At 50.5% G+C, this 18,569-nt stretch overlaps 1 protein-coding gene across 1 annotated transcript in view; it reads left to right on the top strand.

Annotated features, from left to right (window-relative positions):
* The window catches only part of TMEM178B (transmembrane protein 178B), a 394,067-nt gene that overhangs the window by 126,929 nt on the left and 248,569 nt on the right, over window positions 1-18,569 (top strand). The window contains exon 2 of the mRNA XM_049894638.1: window positions 15,735-15,848. Coding sequence (XP_049750595.1) covers window positions 15,735-15,848 — 114 coding nt within the window. The remainder of the gene's footprint in view (window positions 1-15,734; window positions 15,849-18,569) is intronic.

Genomic DNA, 18,569 nt, shown 5'->3' with positions numbered 1-18,569 from the left:
AAGTTGGGGGTGGGGTGGGGGGGCCCGAGAGGTGGTTTCCGAGTGGGTCTACCCTGTGAGTGAAGAGGGGCAGATGGCCTGAAGGAGCGTGGTACCTTGCAGAGTCCTGGAGGGGTGTTCTGTGAGCTGAGGTGAGGACGTGTCCCGATTTTCACCTAGGAGAAGAAGGCCCAGGATTCCGCCACCACAGACCAGCGGCCTGGGTAGAGGGAACTCTTGACAGCGGTCCAGAGGGTTTATTAAGCAGATGGTGGGTAAGCACTTGGGAGGGAGTGGCCATGGCTGAGAGACAGAGCCAGCAGGCCAAGTGACCTCGTTCCCTGCTTGGATTGAGCTCAGGTTGGAACAGGATGAGGGGTGATGCCGTAGGCGGGGCCCCTGGTGACATCCAAGTGGATAAGATGGAGATGCAGGCCTGGGAAGGCGTATCAGACAGGAAAATTCATGACAGGCAGAGTGCTCACACCTGAAGAGCCCTCGGGAGGGTTTGGTTTCTTGTCCAAAGGAAACCCTTTATGCTTGGGCCCCGCTCTGTGTCAGCACTGCCCTGCTGGAGGGCTTTTGTCACGGCCTGGCCGAGGAGCGGATGGCCTGCTGAGGAAGTATGGGGGGCTGGTTGGCAATTTGCGGAATGACAGAATCGAGATCCAAGAATTTCTTCAGGGGCTGGAACAAAATGAAGATCCCATGCTGAGGTAACAACCAGAATACAAAAAACCAGCCAAAAAATAGGAAAAGACAGGTGCCCAGCCACACCATGGGGAAAGTTGCCATGACAGCGTCACAGGAGGGAAATACCCCAGCGGTCGAGCAGCCAGCCCTGCAGCATGGCGGCCACATGGACTGAGCTGTGGCCTCCAAGCACACGGACGGAATCTGGAGAACGCCAGTGCAGTGGTGGGCTTTGTGACAGCTCGGCTGGGGGACCTGGGAGTGTTCTGCTGGAGGGAAGAGATATTTATGGGTTGATCTAGGGGGATGCGTGTCCCCAGAGGCCTAACTAATAACCGATGCTAGCTAGCACTTACTGCATGCTCACCGTGGAGTCGGTCTCAAGGGTTAGCTCAGTTAGCCCGCATCAGTCCTAGGAGGTGAGCGCTGTTATCACTGCTCTCTGAGACGCTGAGTACCTTGTCGAAGGGCCCCAGTTGGTGAGGGTGTGGGGACTCACCCATCAATGCTGCACTTCCATCAGTGCTACCTCCTTCCTCCCCCCGTTGGGGGCACCATGGAGGCAAACAGTTTGTCTTACTCTGATGAGAGCCTCGAAGCCCAGAGATGCTTGAAGCCCTTGCAGATGGAAAAGTTTTGCTCTGTTTGATGTCGTTATAAACCCTTGGAGGGTCTTTCACATTCTTTTGGAAGAGCTTGATTTTTCCAGATTTCTTTGTGTGTGTGTGTGTGTGTGTAGTGGGGTGCTTAGCAGTGTTCTGCTGGTTTGAGTTTACCTCTGTTACGTCATAACCGTGTGTGTTTGTGCAGGGGGCCTCTCTGGCCTCTATATCCTCATCTGAGAAGTGGGGGTGATATGGTGCCTTACTTTTAGGATTGAATGAGATAGTGTGTATCTGAGTACTCTGTATGGTACTCGCCATGCTGATAGTATTCATTAAACACGTTGTCGGTAGCTGCCTTGGAGTTGGCCCCGACTCGTGGTGACCCCGTGTGCAACATGCGCCATCCCCGTGATTGGTTGTGGATTGGACCATTGTGATCCACAGGGTCTTCATTGGCTGATTTTTGGAAGTAGACTGCCAGACCTTTCTTCCTAGTCTGTCTTACTGTAGAAGCTCTGCTGCAGCCTGTTCAGCATCATAGCAACACACAGGCTTCCACTGAGGGACGGGTGGTAGCTGTGCCTGAGGTACACGGGCCAGGAATGGAACCCAGGCCTCCAGTGTGGAAGGCAAGAATTCTACCACTGAACCATCACTGCCCCTCTCATTAAACCTGTTGTTGTTAGGTGCTGTCGAGTCGGTTCCAACTGATAGTGACCCTGTGTACAACAGAACAAAACACTGCCTGGTCCTGTGCCATTCTGGTTAAACACAGCTATTAAGATAAATAACGGTATTCAAAGTACCACTCTGGCCATCAGGAGTACACAGGTGAGAAATGCAAGCTCTCCTTTCTCCAAACTTTTGCTACAGGTAGAAATACATGACTAGTATACAAATAACTCTGTTATAACAGCAGCCACAAAGGTGTTTGCGGAGGGGTCAGGAACGTGGTGGGGGTGAGGGTGCTGGCATTCAGGAACAGGTGACCCTTGTTGAAAGTGAAATTCCCCATGCGTGGGAATCGGGAAGCTCCCCTGATCACTGCTCAAAACAAAAGTTTATGTAGCACAGAGCAGAAAAGAATGAAATATTTAGAGTTGTGTCTGTGTAGTGCATACAAAGCAACATTTAAAGTCCACGCTGATGCCACGAGCACAAAAAACAAAGCATGCGAAATGGGATGCTTTTGAAAGCATTAAAAATAAAAACGTAGATGACGCTTTTCCTCAGTGTGAAGAAAATAAAACATTCTTTCTGGCTGGGTCTGCAGCCGCTGTAAGCCTTGCAAATCCTTGGGCTAAAACATCTGGAAGTAGCAGAAGGCGCTAAGGAGAAGACAGGGGAGGCGGGGTGGGGGCGTTCTCGAAATAAGCTTTTGTGAGGGGTTGTGTCTTCAGCAGGAGCGCACTTGTCAACATTGCGAGTCGTGGGGTCTGCCGAAGGTGCACGCTCCCCACCCATTTCCGCCCCCCTTGGGGACAGGGCTGGGGGAGTGGGGACTCTACCCCCAAGCCTGCCCAACTGTGGTGCCTGGAATATTCCTGCTTTGCTTCTTGCTCCTTTTTGTTCCTAATCTCAACCACTTAACCCCCTGAACTCTGCTGTACCCCCCAGCACCCCCATCCTGTGGCCTTCCAAAAAGGTCAAGATGATGATGCTAATAAATCTGATAAATGACTTTGCTAATTTATTTTTTATTTTTTTTGCTAAAGGAAAAATCTCCCTGCTATGATGTAATGTTAATTTCATTTAAATTTTTCTTTGAGAAAATGCCCTCAAAGAGGAGACAAAGTCCCAGTCCTAAAGCTTTAACTGATGTTGTCTTTTTGTTTGTTTTAATGTTGGTCTTCAATTTTTTTTTTTTTAATTTGTTCTACTTTCTATTTAATCTTTCATTTACTTAAGAAATATTTGCAAGCACAGAGGCCTAGCCAGGCCTCAGGCTAGAAAGATGACTAAGAACGGTCAGCCCAGTGGGCGAGAAAGTGAGATTCATAGTATGATAGTGTGCACCACCAGGGCTAACACGGCAAGGAATGGGGGCAGCACATGGGAAGAGGGGGCTTCTATGTGGGCAGGCACTAGAGAATTGAGGGAAAACAGTTTCATCAGGAAGCCTTAAGTATTGCCCTCAGGAAGAGGGCCTGAGATACAGGAAGCCTGGGTTCAATGCTGGACTTAGTCTGGGTGAGTCAGGTAAGCTCTCTAAGCCTCAGTGTTCTCATCTGTAGAATAGGGATAATTGCTGCTTTGCTTACCTCACAGGGCTGTCGAGAAGACCAAATGACATGATAGGAGAGAAGAGACTGTGTAACCTCTAGAAGGCCTCACAGATGGAAGGAGCTAGTAGGGTTCTTGCAACCAAGAGAGCTTTACAGTTAATACCATGAGGGTGATTCCCCGAGGTTGTCAGTTGTGCACAATCAATGTTGGCGGCATAAAGGATGAGGCCAAGTAAAACTTGCCATATAGTAGCTTCTCAGTATGTGTTTGTTGAATGAAAAATGCATAAATCATGATAAAGGACTGTTGGGACTTACTAATGCCTCCTTTGTCATTAACCTTCTTTTTATGTTCTACCCCAATTGGAACTTGACACTTGTAGTTTTTTTGTTTTTAGTTAACTTTTAAAAAACTTAAAAAAAGATAGGTTTATTGAAGTATAATTTATATACCATATAATCTACTTATAATGCACCCATTTTAAATGTACAATTCAAAGGTTTTTAGTAAATTTACAGAGTTGTGCAACCATTCCCACAATACAATTTTAGAACATTCCATCACCTTCAAAAGATTTCTCATGCCCACAGGTACTCACTTCCCCTTCCCACCTCCAGTTCCTGGAAATCCCCAATACCCCTTCTGCCTCTATAGATTTGGTTTGTCTGGATATTTCATATAAATGGGACCATCTGATACGTGGTCTTTTGTGACTGGCTTATTTCGCTTACTGTAATGTTTATAAGGTGCATCCATGTTGTAGCATATCCGTGCTTCATTCCTTTTTATGGCTGAGAAATATTCCCTTGTATGGACGTACCACATTTTATTTATCCATTCATCGGTTGGTGGACCTTTGGGTTGCTTCTACTCTGACTGGTATTACAGCGTTCCTAAGTCTGCGTACACAACTTTATGTGGACATATGTTTTCACTGAGGGGTGGAGTTGCTTGTTCACATGATAATTTATGTTGAGCTTTAAAAAAATACTGTCAAACTGTTTTCCAAAGTGGTTGCACCCTGAACAGTTGTGGTTTTTAAAGACTTGCAGTTTTTTAAGTACCTAAAACCCCAGTGCCGCCGAGTCGCTTCCGACTCATAGCGACCCTATGGGACGCCATTTAAGTGCCTAGGGATGTGAAAACAAGTGTTTTATTCACAAGAATGTTGTCCATATCTCCTTAAATGCAGACTTCCTGAACTGTATCTGCACAAAGAGAGGAAAATGCTGCTTTGAAATTTTTTTCACGTGTGAATTATGTGACTGTCTACAAATCTGTGAGACCCCCTCAGACCAGGCCACCCCTTTAGCACCGTTGGTGTGGCTCTTCCTGGACCTCAGGCCATAGGCCTCTGATTTAGAGACAAGGTGGGCCCAGGCAGTGTCTGCCAATGGTCTTGTTCAGCCTAATTCTTTGAAAGAGGTGATTATTTTAAAATGATTGCTGTTTCCAAAACAGTTCCCAATTTTCAAAACAACAGGCTATGTGATTAGACTCAGCTACTGTGTGTGTATATGTGCATGCTTGCGTGTGCATATGGGAACGTGTGTGTGTATACGTGTGTGTATGTTTGTGTGCACACAGAACTAGCTCTCCGATACCCTGGCCCTGCTTTATTTGGGAGGTGTGAGAAGGCCACTGGCTGACTTCCTGTTCCCTGCAGGTCTGCACGGGTGCCCGTGTGGTGTCCCAGGGCCACACTGGGACATCACTTTTGTAAGCATGGCGCTGTAGGATCTGGTCAGGAGATGAGGCAATTCTGCCCCTGCCTGAATGGTGCCTTAGCAAGGCCTTGTGAACTCTTCTCTTTGAATCAAGGCGATTGCACCTTTGGAGGGCAGCACCCTGAGGGATAAACTCACTGTCAGCGTCAGCGGGAGGGACCCAGTGGCCCAGGGCACTCACGCCATTGAAACAGCGGGAAGAGGAGGGAGATAAACAGACACTGGTAATGTCTCTCCCCTCCTCGGCCCCCTCCCTCACTCTCTCTTGCAATCAGTGGGGTTTTGGAGCTCTTTTCGTGTCCAAGGTTCTGTGGCTGGAAAAATATTCCTTGTTTCCAAAGAGTCTGCAACATGGCAGCGAATCCCGACATCTGTGGTGTCCAAAACCCCGGTGTTTGTGCAGACAGAGCTGGGACCCAGGATCTGGGAACTGAGTTGGAGGACCCAGGACCTGGGATCTGGGGCCTGAGATGCGGGACCCAGGACTTGAGACCAGAGACCCGAGACTTGGGACCCAAGACCTGGGACCCAGGACCCGAGACCTGGGACTTGGGACCTGAGATCCATGACTGGAGTCCCGAGACCTGAGATCCAGGACTCAGGGCCTGAGACCTGAGACCTGAGACCTGGGACCTGAGACGGGGTGGAGGTCTGTGTTGGCTTCCCCCCACAGCCGAGTGGTGATGGGGCCTCCATCTGTCCAAGCCGTCCTTCTCTCAGACACACGGGGCTGTCACTAACCTCTTCACCTCCTGGCTGTGTGAGGAGTGTGTGGGGTGAGATGTGAGTGGACAGACACTCACTATTCTGAGGGCTCGGGGGAAAGGTATGCATCCACTCTCAGAAGTGGTCCAGGGCGTCTCCTGGGTCTCCAGGATGCTGGAAGTCAAGAGGAAAAGCAAACAGCCAGGAAGCCGGAAGAGAAAGAAGAACCTGCCTGTGCCGTTGGTACCCACATGCCCCTTCAGAGTAGCCTCAGGGTGAAGTTGGGCAAGTCCTGTTCCTTACCGGCATCCTTACTGTTCTTAGACTACGAGCCCTGCTCACGCCTCTCTGCTGTGTTGCTCTTAGTTGGGTTCCTTGAAAGTAGAGGTGGGGGCAGGGCCTTAGGGAGGGTTTCCAGGGGCAGGATGGAGGAGCAGATGGAGGGTGTGGGGTGGCTCCGCTGATGGGGGCCTTGAGGTCAAGTCCAGGGGGTGCTCCCTGCAGCCCCCTCTCCAGAGGCAGGGGCATCTGGTCTCTGACTTACCCCCTTGGCTGAGGCTGCACCTGGAGTTAGTTCTCCTGTACTCTGGGCTGTGCAAGGTTCTGTGACTGTGGGAGCTGACCTGGGAGGCTGAGTCTTTCCAAGCCATCCCCGCAGCTGGAATCAGGGCCATAGGTGGGTACAGGGTGGCAAGGTGATGGCTCCTGTGACCCACAAAAATTCCAGACTCAAGGCATGTGAGACATGGCTCTGGGGCAGCGTCACTCCTGAGCATGCCTTTGGAGAAGAGCCCAGCAAGACCTGGGCCAGTGCTTCACTCACCCTGTAGATCACAGTTGGAACAACGTCTTAGGGTCTGTTCTTGACTCATCCAAACACGCTCCCAGCTTGCTGTGCTTCAGCCGCTGGGCCTGGGGCTGGGGACCAACATACAAACAGGAGTCTGGGTTTCTGGTGCTGATAAACACACGGGCCAGTGCAGAGATGGCCACTTGAATGAGAAAGCAGTCGGGGTGAAAGCAGGCTGGGACGATCTGCAGATGAACCTGCTCCTTTCCACCAGTCACCGTGTGCATAAAAGGCTCTTATAAGTCCTGCAGCAATGACTCCTTTTAACTCTGTTCAAGCCAGCTTTTTCTAAATGGATTTGACCCTCACATACCCAGCCTCCTTCTCAACACTTTAATGTTTGTGTGTGTGTGTGGTGCTTTCCCTGTTCTGGGTTGGCAGCAGGCACTGTGGCGAAGTTTTGGGGTAGCCTTTAAAGCCCCCTGCACCTCCCTCACAGTGTGCGCTTCCTCCGGGCTCTCTGTTACTGACCCCCCACCTCTGGGGTCCCGTGTGTGCTTAGTTTGCTACCCCTCGGGCCTCATTTAAAAGAGCTTTAAGCCCGAATGCCTGAGAGCAGTGGCTTGGCCCACAGGAACCACTCTAATGGAAACCTTTGGAATGCTGTGGTCCCCGTGCAGGAGAGATCGTTGCAGATGGGGTGGGTGGGTCCCAGGCCTCTGCATCCTGGCTGTGGGGCGGGGGGTGGTGGGTGGGTCCCAGGCCTCTGCAGCCTTGGGGAGGGGTGGTGAGGGAGTCCCAGGCCTCTGCACCTGGCCAGGGTGTGTGGGTGGGCTCCAGGCCTCTGCATCCTCTCCAGGGGAGGTTTCCGCATCACACATATGCCCCCAATAACGGGTCCTTTCCTGAGGGCTCAGCAGTGCGTACAGTCGTTGGCGGGTCCCCATGAAGGAAGCCGCAGGTGGAGTAGCCAGAATCCAGAACTAGCGTCAGCACACGGGGTGCCCTTCTGCCACTCTCTGCCCGCCTGAGTCTCCTCTGTTACCTGCTCCCCAGAACTCTCCCTCCACGTGCACTGGAGCTCTGTGTGGTACGCTTCAGAAGCTGTGGACGTAAGTGTGTCTGTAGCACGGCCTGACATTACTTCTAGTGTCGTTTCTGGGTTCCTAGGGTCCTGCCCCTGTAGAGTGGTCTCAGAGCAGTGACTGGTAACAACACTCGCTATGTGCTGAGCACTTACTATGTCCGGGACCACACTGAGGTCTGTGTGAGAGTTGTCTTGCTGGTGCCTGGGCCCCAAGAAGTGGATGCAAGCCTGGAGCAGCTGCTCCCGGGTCCTGTCCCTGGTTTCCTGTTGCCCCTGTGGACTTTGAAGGTGGAGGGAGAAGGAAGAATGTGTTATCTCTGGGCTGAGGACAGGCCAGGGTTGGGCTCTGAGAAGCAGGAGTGGGCCAAGGGCCTGAGAGAGGGAGGACAGAAGTGCACAGTGGGCGGAACACCCCTGGCTGTCCTTTGCTCTATCTCTGCCTACTCCACCTGCTCTGGTTCCTGGCCTCCCCTGGCCTCTGGCTTCCCATGGGGGTCAGCTTACAGGGGTCTGGCAGGAGGGTGGAAGTGGGAGCAGTGAGAGGTTGGGGTGCTTTGCCCAGGTCAGCTGTGCCCCTCGTGGGAAGCCATGGTTCCATTACATGGCTCTCTCCAGGTGGCGACCGTCTCTCTCCAGGTGTGACCCTCTCCAGGTACGGGGAAGCACCCCTCCTCCACCCTCCAGCCAGCTCTCCAGCTCCGTCACCTGGGCCCCTGCCCCGTCTTTGCTGGCCCTCTGCACCTGCACACAGCATGTCAGCAGTCCATTTCTGGATTTCCCCCGCCCCCCAGCTTGGGTGAAAGGTCTGCCTCCTGCTGGACCCTAACCAGCAACCAGTGTGGGGCAGGGTGTGGGGGAGGGGTTACAGTGCGCCATGGAAACAAGAGGAGCGCCCCCTGTCTCCTGGTGAGGTGTTCTGGGGGGAAGCCCCTTCTCTAGTTGGGCCAGGGGCCCATGGAGTGGGCTGCTGTCAGGTAGTCCCCGCACTGTACAATGAAAGAAATCCTGTCTGTGTTGGGAAGGTCTCCTGGCAGTAAGGATTTGAGGCCCAAGTGGTACCTGCGTTTCCCAAACCCCACACCCCTGCGAGACCTGCAGGTATGCGGGTAAATATTTTGCTTCCTTCTTAGGTGATATTTCAGTCTTTCATGTCAATTGCTGTCAAAGACAGAATATGTTCAGCCCCTGCAGCAAAGTGAAGAGCCAGGGTCCACCACTCCAGGCGGCCACCTGCTCTGGTGTCTGTGTCCAGTGGCCTCTGCCCTCCCAGGTGGATGAGCAGGTTGGAGGAGGCTAAGGGAGCCAGCTGCACCCCGGGACCTGTGACACCTAGTGGCACTCGGGTGGAAGCTGAGAGAAATCAGGGAGTTTCCCCAACATGAGTGCAGTACCAACCTGGCCTCACCAGTGGGGCCTCCTTCAGTGTTGCCATGGCTGGTCCAGGGGCGTGTTTGTTGGATCCTGAAATTGCTGGGTGGAGGGCTGCTGCTCGCTCGAATGACAACTTTGTGCCAGTTAGGAAAGGTGCCCCTGGCAGGGCAGCCCCGTGCCCACTGGGGGCAGACTCGGCCACCAAGGGCAGTTGGGTCTCAGTGTCAGGTGCCCAGGGTGCACCCTGCCTCGCCCAAGTCTCAGCAGTTGCTGATGGTCTTAATGTTACAATCCTCCCCCTGCCTTCCTCTCCTCTTTCTTCCTTCCCTCTTATTCAAAGACCACTGACCTGGGGGCCCTTGGATTATGTTTTCCAAGTGCAGAGAGGGGCAGCTCCGTGATCACATGGCTTTTCTTCTCCTCACTATGGGGGATGAACCTCTTCTTACCACGGCTAAGTGCTTGGCTGCTAAGCAAAAGGTTGGAGGTTCAAGTCCACTCAAGGCACCTTGGAAGAAAGGCCTGGCATTCTACTGAAAACTCAACCACTGAAAACTCTGTGGAGCACAGTTCTACTCTGACACACGCAGGGGCGCTGCGAGTCAGAACTGACTTCACAGCAGCTGGTTGGCTCTCTTGGTTTACCTTGTCCAGACCGGGGAAAGTTGTTAGCTGTCACTTGCAGAGTTAGGCAGCGGCCACCTCCTTTTATTTGCTGCATGTGCTCTGAGCAGGGGGATTCCTAACCACTCTGGTCTTAGCAGGGCACTGCATGTTGCTCCTCCTTCCTTCAGAGCTCATTTCCTGGTGCTCACCTGTGCTAGGGCTGGGGAGGTGAAGACGGGTGAGGAGGACCACCCCTCCCTGGAGAAACATGCCATCTGGTGGGAGAGGCGGTAAATAGATAAGTCACTGCCCACTGGTGTGTGTGCTGCTCTGAGGGTGGAGCAGTGAGGAGTGTGGGGAGGATGCCTGCTGGGTGCCTCGGTGCAGGGGAGGCTTGGGGGAGGGCAGTTTTTAGAGCTGCCACAGGAGGAATAGGAGCTTATGGGAAACAGAGGCAGGTTGGAGAAGAGGCACAGGGTCCAGGAAGGGTGAGGCACATTCGGGGCAAAGTGTGCAGCCGCCTGGCTGGTGCTGAGAAGGGACGTTGGAGAGCTGGCTGGGACTTCATGCTGAAGAGTGTGGGGTTGGCCTGTGTATAAGCGCCACAGGGGGCATCGGGCAGACTGAGGACGCAATCTCACTTTCTTCTGGAAACGATCGCAAGCTGTGGTGTGGAGGATGGACTGGAGAGGGAGGCTCTCCTGGTAGGAGGCCCTGGAGCCAGACAGTTCTGGGTCCTGCCCAGCACTGCACTTCCCTGGGCAAGCCTCTCAGCCCTCCTTGGCCCCCGTTTTCTCATTTGTGGAGTCCCTAGGTTTTTTTCTAGGTGGCACAGATGGTCAAGCACTCAAGCACGCAGCTACTAACCAAACCAAAAGGTTGATAGTTTGAATCAACCAGAGGCACCTAAGAAGAACGTCCTGAAAGGCCACCACCCTGAAAACCCTATGGAGCAGTTCTACCCTGCGTACATGGGGTCACCAAGGGTTGGAGTTGACTGATGGCAACTGGCTTGGTTTCTCATTTGTAAACGGGGGTGACGGTCGTTACGATGTACACTTAACTGGGCTGTATGAAGGACTGGATGAGACAGTATCCACAACAGAGTTCCAGCTGGTGAGGTGGACCCAGAACCCAGGAGCAGGATACAGGCATGCTGGACGTGCTGGTTCCTTCAGCCTTATCTGCTGACCGCAGGGCGCCTTACAAGCTTGCCTTCTGTGTGTGCCATGGTGTGAGGTCTGCAAAGCCCCTGGCGCAGCCTGTCCGTCCTAGTGAGTCCTCAGTCCATGCGGTTGTTTGTTAATGCTGATCGGTGTCAGAGCAGCTATGAGGCAGGGGTGGCTCAGTGGTGGAGTCCTCGCCTTCCGTGCAGGAGACCCAGGTTTGATCCCCGGCCAGTGCATCTCATGCGCAGCCACTACCCACCTGTTAGTGAAGGCTTGCATGTTGTTACCATACTGAACAGGTCTCAGTGGAGCTTCTAGACTAAGATGGACTAGGAAGAAAGGCCTTGTGATCTAAAAATAAGCCAGTGAAAACCCTGTGGATCACAATGACCTGATCCACAACTGATCATGGGCATAGCACAGGCCCAGGCAGCGTTTCCTTGCCTTGTGCATGGTGTCGCCATGAGCTGGGGGCCAGCTTGAGGGCAGCTAACAACAACATCGGCGCAATGACTATGGGCGGGGGGCACGGAAAGGAGAGGCTGGATTCCAGGGGCATTTCTGAAGTAGAACAGGTACTTTTACTGGTGACCAGATGAGTGTCAGGAGGAGGGAAACACCAGGGAGGAGCCAGGATGGCTGAGAGTTCATGAGATTGTAGACTGGATGAGGGGAGGGGATGGAGCCTTGGTGGTGTAGTAGTTAAGAGCTCAGGCTGCTAACCGAAAGGTCGATAGTTTGAATCCACCAGCCGCTACTTGGAAACCTTATGGGGCAGTTCTACTCTGTCCTATAGGGTCGTGCTACTCTATGCTGTAGGGTCGCTATGAGTCGGAATGGACTGTATGGCACACAACAACAGACTGTATGGGAGGTGGTGCTATTATGGAAATTGAAGGAAATCAAGCTTACGGGTTTGATGTGAGAATGTGTGCCAAGAAAGTGGGGACTGTCTGGTAGGTGATCTTTTCAAGATGTTGAGCATTTAGGGCAGGAGAAGAACCGGTGGAGATGTGGGGAGGGGTTGTGGTGGGGGAGGTCTGGCAGGTAGGGGAGTGAGGAGGAGGTGTGGTGGGGGGAGGTCTGGCAGGTAGGAGAGTGAGGAGGAGGTGTGGTGGGAGAGGGGTCAGTATGTTTGTTAGCTCAGGGGACGGGGGCGGAGGAGAATGGAGCACAGTGCTTTCCCAGAAGTTTGCCCCTTCCTTTGGACGGTATCTGTCCTATCAGAAGAATGTCCACCAATAACTGGCAATTGGGCAGTTTTCCTGAGGTGGTTTACAATCCGGCATCAGTTTCAGGAGGCACTGTCTAAATCATCATGATCCACCAATTGTGGGCTCCCTAGTGACAGGGAGCCCGGGGTTACACAATTCAGTCAGGGGCCACCAGTTATAAATGGAAAACCAGTGGGGTGCAAAAGGGATTACCATCAAAATCCATTTAGGTGCAAAACCAGATTTAAAAACCACTCACCTTATCTACGCTCACTCCTCCATGCCAAGAAATTTGGAAGGTGGCTGGCTACCTGGCCAACAGACTGGAAGAGACCCATATTCGTGCCCATTCCGAAGAAAGGCAATCCAATGGAATGCAGAAATTATCCAACAATATCATTAATATTGCAGGCAAGTGAAGTTATGCTGAAGATAATGTACGGCTGCTGCAGCACATCAATAGGAAACTGCCAGGGATTCAGGCCAGATTCAGAAGAGGATGTGGAACCAGGGATGTCATAGCTGACGTCAGATGAATCCTGGCTGAAAGCAGAGAACACCAGAAAGATGCTTACGTGTGTTTTATTGACTATGCAAAGGCATTTGACTGTGGGGATCATAACAAATTATGGATAACATTGCGATGAATAGGAGTTCTAAAACACTTAATTGTGCTCGTGAGGAACCTGTAATAGACTCAGAGGCAGTCATTCTAACAGAATGAGGGGATGCTGCAAGGTTTAAAATCAGGAAGGGTGTGTGTCAGGGTTGTATCCTTTCACCATACTTATTCAATCTGCATGCTGAGCAAATAATCTGAGAAGCTGGACTATATGAAGAACAATGCTGTATTAGAGTTGGAGGAAGACTCATTAACAACCTGCCTTATGCAGATGATACAACCTTGCTTGCTGAAAGTGAAGAGGGCTTGAAGCACTTACTGATGAAGATCAAAGACTGCATCCTTCGGTATGAACTATACCTCAACATAAAGAAAACAAAAATCCTTACACCTGGACCAATAAGCAACATCATGATAAATGGAGGAAAGGTTGAAGTTGTCAAGGATTTCATTTTATTTGGATCCACAATCAACACCCATGGAAGTAGCAGTCAGGAAATCAAACAATGTATTGCATTGGGCAAATCTGCTGCAAAAGACCTCTTTAAAGTGTTAAAAAGCAAAGATGTCACCTCGAAGACTAAGGTATGCCTGACCAAAGCCGTGGTGTTTTCAGTTGCCTCATTTATGTGGCAAAGCTGGACAATGAGTAAGGAAGACTGAAGAAAAATTGATGCATTTGAATTATAGTGGCCAAGAATATTGAATATATCATGGACTACCAGAAGAACGAACAAATCTGTCTTGAAAGAGGTACAACCAGAATGCTCCCTAGAAGAAAGATTGGAGAGAGTTTGTCTCACGTACTTTGAACACGTTATCAGGAGGGACCAGTCCCTGGCGGACATCATGCTTGGTAAAGTAGGGGTTCAGGGAAAAAGAGGAAAACCCTCAACAAGATGGATTGACACAGTGGCTGCAGCAATGTGTTCAAACATAGCAACGATTGTGAGGATGGCACAGGACTGGGCAGTGTTTCACTCCTCCAAAAAACAACACCAACTTTAAAAATTGCTCCTTTTCCGATTCTCCATGATGCCCTGCCATTGAGTTTTAAAATCTGACAGCTAAGATAGAAATGCCTGCATGAGACCAGAAATGACCGGGGGAGAACTTCTAATCCTGCGTTCCTGTAGGAGTTTGTAAACATGGTGCGTTTATGGGTGACTATATTGACAATTTCTTTATATTCTTGAAGGCAGCGGTTCTCAAATGTAAGTGTGCATCAGAATCACCTGGTGGGCTTATTAAAACTCAGATTGCTGGGCCCCACCTCCACATTTCTGATTCAGTAGGTTGGGGGTGGAGCCTAAGAAGTTGCGTTTCTAGCACGTTCCCACGGGATGCTATGCTGGTTCGGGACTACACTTATGAAACCCTGGTGGCATAGTGGTTAAGAGCTATGGCTGCTAACCAAAAGGTCGGCGGTTCGAATCCACTAGGCACTCCTTGGAAACTCTATGGGGCAGTTCTACCCTGTCCTATAGGGTCATTAGGTGTCAGAATCGACTCGACGGCAACAGGTTTGGTTTTTGTTTTTTTTGGTTGCTCTGATACAGGAGCATTTTGATTGTCTGACCAGCAAAGCCGAGTCTAAACTCGTGAAACTTGTCATTCATTGACTGTTTCAATAGTTTCATCATTGCCACAGAAGTCTTAGAAATACAAGCAGAGAAACGTATGTGGCCTGATAACAGGGAATCAGTAGAGGCCCTATTGGATAGTGGCCTCGATTTCCCCCGAGAAACCTTGGAAGAGATTGGTTCAAAGAGATGAGGGATTATTTGAGTATTTTGTATTCGGAGGTCAGGTTGGGGTGGGAATGAGGATGATGTTGTTGAGTGCCGTTGAGTCAATTTTTTGATTCACAGTGACCCCGCGTGACAGAGTAGAATTGCCCCATGGGATTTTCTAGGCTGTAAGATTAAGAAAAAAACAAAAGAGCGGATGGCCTGGTTTTTCTCCCACGGAGCCCCTGGATGGGTTCAAACTACCGACCTTTTAGTTAGCAGCCAAGTGCTTAACCGTTGCACCACCAGGGCTCCTTGGGAATGAGGGTAGGACAGAGAAAAGGGAGAAGTCCCCTCTCCCCCATTCCAGAAGACAGCATGGCTAAAGGCACAATGCCAGGATTGCAGCTGGAGCTGGCTCTCTGTGTCCATGGGTGCAAAGTAGACGCCTTTCAATGCCAAACTTCCTTTCTTGATTGAAACTTGACTTTCTTAAGATGGTGGGGCAAACATGGCCCTACTTTCCTAGCAAGCTCCTGTCATCGTCAACTTTGGAATGATCCCAGGAGTGTATCTGTCTGTCGAAACCGATGCTCTTTGGTTTTTGTTCTGCTCTCTTGCTCTTTTTTGAGACTAAGTTACTACCTTGAATGAACTGTGTAGATGTCCCAGACCCAAGGTGAAACAAGTCCCTTCTCCTGGGGCAGAAACATGGATCCGGGACTCTCCGGCCCTGGGTGCTGCCTTATTGCCATTTGTTAGTATTCTGGGGCTACCATGACAAAGCATCATAAAGTGAGTGGCTTAACACATGAGGAATTTATTGTCTCATAGCTGTGGAGGCTGGGAGTCTGAATTCAGGAAGTCAGCAGAGCCATGCTCTCTCTGAAAGCTCTAGGGGAGGATCCTTCCTTGTCTCGTCTAGTTTCTGGTGGCCCAGGCTTTCCTTGGCTTGTAGATGCATCTTCACATGGCCATCTTCCCTCTGTGTCTCTCTGGGTCTCTTCTCCTCTTTTATAAGGACACCACTCAGATGGAATTAGGGCTCACCCCACTCCATTATGACCTCATGTTAACAGATAACACCCTCAAAGATTCCGTTTCCAATCAAGGCCATCTTTATAGGTACTAGGGGTTAAGACTTTAAGATACCTTTTCTGGGGGACACAGTTCAACTCATAACTATTTGGTTTCTTGTCTCTCTTTGCAGGAGAGATTGAGCGGTGTACATACATCAAGTACCACTACTCCTCAGCCACCATCCCCAGGAACCTCACCTTCAACATCACGAAGACCATCCGCCAGGATGAGTGGCACGCCCTGCGTAAGTACAGCGTGTCCCCTGCGCTGGCAGGGACCGTGCTGCGGCTTCGGCCTTTGTGGGGCTGGAGGTGCCCATTGACACTAGGTCTGGACCGAGGGGGGGCGCCGCCTCTTGAGATCTGGGGACAGTCTTAGAACAGAGTGGCATTTCCCTCAAGGGCCAGTGTCTGTGGGTCAGAATTGCCTTCATTGTCTTTGATTGTGTCAAAGATTTGAGGAGTTTGCTTCTTACAAAAAAAATACCTAGCAGGTAGACCATGATTTCATTTCACTAGCCTGGGAGGCAGGTAAGGTTTCACCTGCCTGTCTGAGCCAGCTCTTGGGATTTGACTCCAGCATGTCTCCAAGTAGCTTGGAATAGTGTTGTGGCAACCTGTGAGTCCCTGGTGATGTCATTTGTATGGGGTGAGACCTGAGCTGGAGGCTGCAGGCTGTGTCATGGGGAATTTGCATCTGGCTGGATGGCTAAGGGGTAGGGTCTGGTCTACATGCCCTAGGGCAATAGGTATGGTGCCTGGCTCACCTGTGACAGCCCAGCAAAGAGCTGTGTCTACTGGTTAGGGAATTTCTTGGCCAGGGATCCTAAGAGACTTAAATTATGACGAGAGGGTGAATAATGGGCACACGGAGTCAGCTGGCTTTTTTTACTCCTCTCTCCACGGGGATACAGCTACCCGACTGTGTCCGGAAGACACCCCCTGGGGCTGCACTTGTTATCTCTGGCGCTTTCCGACTGTCCTGAGCCCCGTGTTGTCTCTGCTGCCTTCGGCATGACCACCAGAGTCCAGCTTTTCCTTATCATGTTGCAAGTTTAAGATTCAGTTCAGACTTACATGCCAAATAGGTTTTTTAAAAAATTGTTATTTAATAATTTCCTGATAGTCAGGATATCTTAATTGGTAAACTCTGAAGAAGGCGGCTCTTCAGGCTGAAGACGTTTTTCTTCTCCTCACTGTTGCCTAGCTATCTTTTACATACACTGGGCCTTCCCAGGATGGACAACTTTTTGGTTTGACTTTAGTCAAGCATCCACAGCATGGGGCTAGGTGTGAGCGAGACAAGCAGAATTCAACGAACAACGACAAAAAACTGTTCACTGATTTCAGAAAAAAATAACTGTGGCCAGGTCGCCTGCTGATTATTGCTACCTGACAGGGTGGGCATCACAGATAGACGGGGTGAACCTACTCGGCCTCTCCAGGAACTTTCTCCAGGCCTTTCTTCTAAGTCATCTCTGGGTGGACTCAAACCTTCAACCCTGCAGTTAACGGCTGAGCGCATTAACCATTTCACCACTCAGAGATGCCTCTAACTTAAGCTATGGGGGTCATAATAGGATTCACAGCCTAAGAAGGAAGACATTATTGGCGCAGCAGCTGCGATTCAAATGAACTGGGTTCAACCAAATGAGTTTCTCTCTCTACCAGGCTCGTAGTGGGTAGAGAAGCCACGGGGAGCTCTTTCAAGGAGCTCAAGTATGGGGAGTAGAAGAGTGGGGGGTGGACAGATACATTCACAAAGCAAGTAATTACAAGGCAATGCGATAATTACAGTATAGTATAATTGCTTCAAACAATTAAGAGACTTTATGAGCATTTTTTCAGCAAGAGGGAGAACCATTTCAGTATAAACTGCATGGCTGCCTTTGGGGGAAGCATGGTAGAACTCTTTGTTGTTGCTGGGGGTCATCGATTCATAGCGACTGTCATGGATTGAATTGTGTCCGCCCAAAATATGTGTCAACTTGGTTAGGCTGTGATTCCCAGTATTGTGTGATTGTCCTCCATCTTGTGATTGTAATTTTATGTTAAAGAGGATTAGGGTGGGATTGTAACACCACCATTACTCAGGTCACTTCCCTGATCCAAGGTAAAGGGAGTTTCCCTGGGGTGTGGCCTGCACCACCTTTTATCTCTCAAGAGATAAAAAGAAAGGGAAGCAAGCAGAGAGTTAGGGACCTCATACCACCAAGAAAGCAGTGGCAGGAGCAGAGCCCATCCTTTGGACCTGGGGTCCCTGCACAGAGAAGTTCCTAGTCTGGGGGAAGATTGATGAGAAGGCTGACAGAGAGAGGAAGCCTTCCCTTGATGCTGACACCCTGAATTTGAACTTCTAGCCTATTTCACTGTGAGAAGATAAAATTCTCTTTGTTAAAGACAGCCACTTGTGATATTTCCGTTATAGCAGCACTAGATAACTAAGACAGCAACCCTGTGTGATGGAGTAGAACTGCCCTACAGGGTTTCCTAGGCTGTAATCTTTATGGGAGCAGTTTGCCAGGTCTTACCTCCTACTGAGCGGCTGGTGGGTTCAAACTGCCAACCTTCTGGTTAGCAGCTGAGTGTTTAACTGCTGCACCACGAGGGCTGCTTATACACGCCGTAGATAACTGGAATTCAGTTGGATTGCCCCATCACAGCACCATCAGCAAAGACGTGAAGGGGTGTTTGTTGCATCTTGAGCCTCTGTGTCTCCGGTGTCCTTGTCCCCAAATTGTGCTGCTTATGCTGTGAATTGGGGTGCTCGAAGATGTATTTGTAACTGATAAACACCCTCCCCACTATTGGCTTAAGAGAAGGTTTCAGGTACAAGGTGCTGGGTGAGGTTGAGGTTGCCATTGGTGAGGGACTCATGTGCCTCTTTCTCGAAATCACCTAATGGACTATTAAGGAGATGGAATGCGTTTGCCACTCCTGACAAGGGTGACAGCTATTTTTAGCCA

The sequence above is a fragment of the Elephas maximus genome, chromosome 8, assembly GCF_024166365.1.
Source record: "Elephas maximus indicus isolate mEleMax1 chromosome 8, mEleMax1 primary haplotype, whole genome shotgun sequence".
Lineage (NCBI taxonomy): Eukaryota > Metazoa > Chordata > Mammalia > Proboscidea > Elephantidae > Elephas > Elephas maximus.
This window is presented reverse-complemented; position numbering and strand designations above follow the sequence as displayed.